This window comes from Otolemur garnettii, unplaced genomic scaffold (genome assembly GCF_000181295.1).
Source record: "Otolemur garnettii isolate 467f Iridium unplaced genomic scaffold, OtoGar3 scaffold00106, whole genome shotgun sequence".
Classification (NCBI taxonomy): Eukaryota; Metazoa; Chordata; class Mammalia; order Primates; family Galagidae; genus Otolemur; species Otolemur garnettii.
The window spans coordinates 6,618,449-6,623,448 of record NW_003852501.1 but is presented as its reverse complement, the minus strand read 5'-3'; the positions used below and the strand labels follow the sequence as shown (position 1 = coordinate 6,623,448).

Below are 5,000 nucleotides of genomic sequence, written 5' to 3'. Positions count from 1 at the left end.
CCCAGGCTACAATGCAGTGGCATCAGCCTAAGACTCACAACAACCTCAAACTCCTGAGTTCAAGTGATCCTCCTGCTTCAGCCTCCCAAGTAGCTGAGACTACCGATACCTGCCACAATGACCAGCCAATGTTTCTATTTTTAGTAGAGATAGGGTCTCGCTCTTGCTTAGATTGGTCTTAAACTCCTAAGCTCAAGCAATCCTCCTCAGCTGCACAAAGTGCTAAGATTATAGGTGTGAACCAGAAACGTTATTTTTCATCAGAAAAAACATTCCAGGAAAGATTTATAAATACTGGGATCATTCCTCTTATGAAAATAGAGAATTTTTGGCTCAGTGCCCATAGCTCAATGGTTAGGAAGCCGGCCACATACACTGGGGCTGGTGGATTCGAACCCTGCCCGGGCCTGCAGAACAACGACGACAACAACTACAACAAAAACAACAAAAAAATAGCTGGGTGTTGTGGTGGGCGCCTACTTGGGAGGCTGAAGCAAGAGAATAGCTTAAGCCTAAGAGTTTGAGGTTGCTGTGAACTATGACTCACAGAAGGTGACTGAGGTGTGACATAGCGAGATTTTGTCTCAATTTAAAAAAAAAAGGGGAATTTTGCTGTAAATGTACACACAAAAATGTTCCACTAAAATTTTAGTAATTTTCATAAATGAAGAACCTTCATCAAATAAAGAATCTTTTCTATATTAGTAATAGCCTTTATATTACATATACATTAAATATACAAATTGAAGTACTAAATACTATACATGTTTCCCATTCCTAATGACATACTTCACCATAACAAATTCTACCCAACAGATACAGTTTTCAGACATTTTTAACCTTGTAGTCTAACCTTATCTTAAATAACAAAGGAAAACATCACTGTGATTGCAGTCGATTGAAAGAGAAGTTGTTTCAAGTCTTAAACAAAAATTCTTACCAAGTCGGCCACTTTGCACAAGGAATCTGAGAGTTCATCAAAAATGAGTACAGTCTGGGGCCCAGGAGGGGTAGAACACGCACGTTCCACAAGCAATTCTGTCTTTCTCAAGGCTTTTTCTTGTGCAACCTGAAATCCTTCTGGGGCACTGAGCTCAGGAACTCCAAAAAGACCCTTAAAACCAAAGGACAGCTCCAGTTTATAACCAAAATTATGAATTCTTTTATATTAACTAGAAATACTTTTTTCATAAAGAAAATCTTGGTATTGTTGTAACATATAATTATACTTGTCACTCCAGAGACCACTTTCATACTCCCCATATCACTCCACATAAACTAAAAATTCTTTAAGAAGATAATTTTTTCTTCAATTTTTAATTATTTTCTAAAAAGCACAAATTGAATGATATGGGTTCAAAATCCAGCTCTGTCAGTACTGCAGAATCTAACTCACAGTGGCTGAGAGGATTAAATGAGATAATACATATTTTTAAAAATTATAATAGTCCGTGGCATATAGAAAGCTTTTTTTTTTTTTTTTTTTTTTGGTGAGAGAGTGTCTCACTATAGCCCTGGGCAGAGTGCCGTGGCATCATAACTCCCAGCAGCCTCAAACTCTTGGGCTCAAATGATCCTCCTGCCTCAGCCTCCCAGGTAGCTGGGACTATAGGCAACTTGCTACAGTGTCTGGCTAGTTTTTCTATTTTTAGTGAAATGGGGTCTTGCTCCTATTCAATCTGGTCTGGAACTCCTAAGTTCAAGCGATCTACCCACCTCAGCCTCCCAAAGTTCTAGGCTTATAGGCATGAGCCACCATACCTGGCATATGGAAAGCATTTAAAAGACATTAGCTATTACATGTATTAGTTTGTAAACCTGGCCAATTCATTTCTCCTTCCTAGGCCTCAATTTTTTCATCGGGTACAATGAGAATGACAATATTTATCTCACAGCACGAATAGAGGTTCTAAGTTAGAAAGTACACGTCAAGTACTAGGGACAATGTCTGATATACAGTAAGATCTCAGTACATAGCACCAATTAATTATTCTACAACTATGAAATAGGGAGGATGAATTGATTATCAAGTCCATAGAAATTTCAGAAAAATTTAATAAATGAATGAAACAAATGAATGGAGCAGATGCTAAACTTTGTAAATTAACTTTGTAGGTGCTTTACATGCAGATTTTTGGAAATTCCAACAGGTAACCATCAGGGGTGATAAAGCCTACTATTTCTACAAAGATGGATGCATGAAGTTAAGCTGTTAGTCTCTCCTCAAAATATATTAGAAGTTGAAGAAAGTAAATGAAAAACAGTTGGGAATAGAACAGAATCAAGACCAAAAATAAATTTAACATTTATATTAATTTGATTCAAACACAGACTATTTACACTTCCCAATATAATCTCCCCATTCTGCTCTTAGTAATGCTCAGGGTACTGCTAAAAATAACAATTTTTTTTAAATGGTAAAAGCCAATTCGCAAATTTTATTTTATTTTATTTTATTTTATTTTTGAGACAGAGCCTCAAGCTGTCCCCCTGGGTAGAGTGCCGTGGCATCACAGCTCACAGCAAACTCCAACTCCTACGCTCAACCGAGTCTCCTGCCTCAGCCTCCCAAGTAGCTGGGACCACAGGCACCCGCTACAATGCCAGGCTATTTTTTGGTTGCAGCTGTCATTGTTGTTTGCCGGGCCCCACCACCTTAGGTCTATGAGTGGCCTACCTCCTTAGGCCACTTGAGCCACAGGAGCTAAGCCAATTTTGCAAATTTTAAAATCTGTTCTAATGACCTACCATAATAACCATGCACAAAAGAAAAGGTTAATAAGGCTGAAATTAGTTACATTTCATTGACCCAGGTACCTATAAGTAGTTCTTCTCACACCAAGAATGTCAATACTAACATTACATACTCTCACAGTAGTCAGCATAGCAAATTTCACACCAGAAATTTTTAAAATAAACAAAAGTAAAGAAAAAGACAAAATAAGAAATACACCCTCGGGGCAGCACCCGTCGCTCAAGAAGTAGGGAGGGCACAGTCCCACATACTTGAGGTGGTGGGTTCAAACCCAGCCCTCCACCAAAAACTGCAAAAAAAAAAAAAGTACACCCTCGAGCTCACTGCAACCATAACCTAGACTCTTCTTTATAAGAAAGACAATGATATAGTGAAGAGATTTTAAGAAGCAAAACGGAATCCTTAACCTAAAATGGACAACAGGCATTAGATAAGTCTTTTTCAAGTCTGCCTTCTTTTCATCCTTGCTTCCTTCCTTCATTCTATAATTACTGAATGTTTACTGAATCCCAGACGCAACGCTAAGCAGGGTGGGCACAGAGATAAGTAACCAAAGAATTCAGTCTAGCCACTTCCTGGGGAAAGAAATCGAAGTGACCAACTCCATTGCACTATAGGAAATCAGACTCATCTCAACAGCACTGTGAGTTTTAAAGGTAAACAAGAGGCACTGGCACATCCCTGTAATCCTAGTTCTCTGGGAGGCCTGAGGCTCGTGGATTGCTTGAAGTTAGGAGCTGAAGACCAGCCTGAGTAAGAATGAGATACTGTATCTACTAAAAATAGGAAAAACGTAGCTGGGCGTTTTGGCAGGCACCTACACTCCCAGCTACTTAAGAGGCTGAGGCAAGAGAATCGCTTGAGTCCAAGATTTTGAGGTTGCAGTGAAATAACTCTACCCGGGGCTACAGAGGCTCAGCTCCGCCCTCCCCCCACCAAAAAAAAAAAAAAGGAAGGAAGGAAGAAAGGAAGGAAACAGAGAGACGGAAGGAAGGAGGAAGGGGGAGTAAGAGAGGGAGGGAGGAAGGGAGGAAGGCAGGCAGGAAAGCAAGAAAACCCAAGCTTTAAAATAATAAATTAATGAGTGCTAAAATTTCGAGCATCAATGAAATTACTATCACATGACTGAAGGCAAGTCTGTCCTTGCAAAAAGACAACTTGACAGTGAATGTGAATGCACGGGGCTAGGCGTCTAATGGTATTAGAGTAGGGCAGGAGCGAAAGTGAACTTTAGCGGGGGGCTGAGTGTAGGGAAAGAGTGGCCCCGCAAAACGAATTCACGGCCACCACGAACTACTTTAAACTCCTGTGGAACGATGGGTTCACGTTGGGCAGGTCCTGACCCCACACTTTGGGGAGGAGACTACCAAGGGCCGCCCGTCCAGCCCCCTTTATACCCAGCCCCTCAATGAGGTGAAGAGCACGGACACCAAAACGTGTGAACACCCCAAGGCATTAAGTTGGGTTTGCAGCATGGCTCCTGCCAGTCTCAAACTACCCAGCTGGCGTTAGAATTGTCGAATACGGAGGTCCCGCTTAGCTCCTGGGAGCAAAGGGAGTCCCCTCCCGCGCCGCTCACCCGGCGCTCGCTGAAAAGGTCCAAGCGGCGGCCCTGAGGCTTGACGTTGAAGGCAGCGCCTACTGGGGACCAGCTGGTGCTGACCCTTCGGGCCTGAATCCCGGCTCGGAGGCCAGTCTGGTCCGCTCGCCCCGGCCGCAGAGCCGCTACTCCGGCTCCAAGGCCGCCCAGCCTTCGGGAACACAGCATCGCGTCCCGTGAGCAGCACCTTCTCCCACCACGAGACCCTCGCCCGCACACCGTAGCCGGGTTGGGGAGAGAATGCTCTTCGCGTTTCCAAGGCAGCGGCCCACGCCGCGCCACGTGACGCCGTGCTCTTCCGGGTCGGAGCGCGCGGCCCTCAGGACGGGGGCACGTCGACGTCCTGGGGGCAAGAGTGTCACCATGCCTCCTTCTCGGCAGCCATTGAGGTAAAGCGCCCCCATGTGTCCGGAGTTAGGAACAACCAGGGTTTGCCCTTCCCTCCCACGTGGCTGGACCCAGGTAGGCAAAGCCTCAAGATCAGTCCAGTTACCGGAGCAGGCAGCGGACACAGAAGCCCAGGGGAGCCGCTCAGTGTCTCCTCCTACGCGACCTAGTGACGGAGCCTAAGGGGAGGATCCGTACCATGGACGCTGCAGTCGAGTCAGTTTGTCCAGTCAGCCTCCTCTCGAAAAGATGTGTCAA

At 44.3% G+C, this 5,000-nt stretch overlaps 1 protein-coding gene across 4 annotated transcripts in view; it reads right to left on the bottom strand.

The window, feature by feature from the left end:
- MIPEP (mitochondrial intermediate peptidase) overlaps nt 1-4,654 on the bottom strand; it is a 178,349-nt gene extending 173,695 nt beyond the window's left edge. For 3 of the 4 annotated variants that reach the window (XR_002775000.1, XR_002774999.1, XR_002775001.1), the window contains exons 1-2: nt 4,335-4,632; nt 941-1,114 (exon numbers count right to left, since the gene is read on the bottom strand). Coding sequence is in view for 1 of the 4 variants with exons in the window: in XM_003796717.2 (XP_003796765.1) it covers nt 941-1,114; nt 4,335-4,523 (363 nt within the window). In the remaining 3 variants the exon portion in view is untranslated. Of the gene's footprint in view, nt 1-940; nt 1,115-4,334 lie in introns of all 4 variants that reach the window. The other variant, XM_003796717.2, reaches the window with a different exon arrangement.
- Between the last annotated feature and the right edge of the window lie 346 nt (nt 4,655-5,000).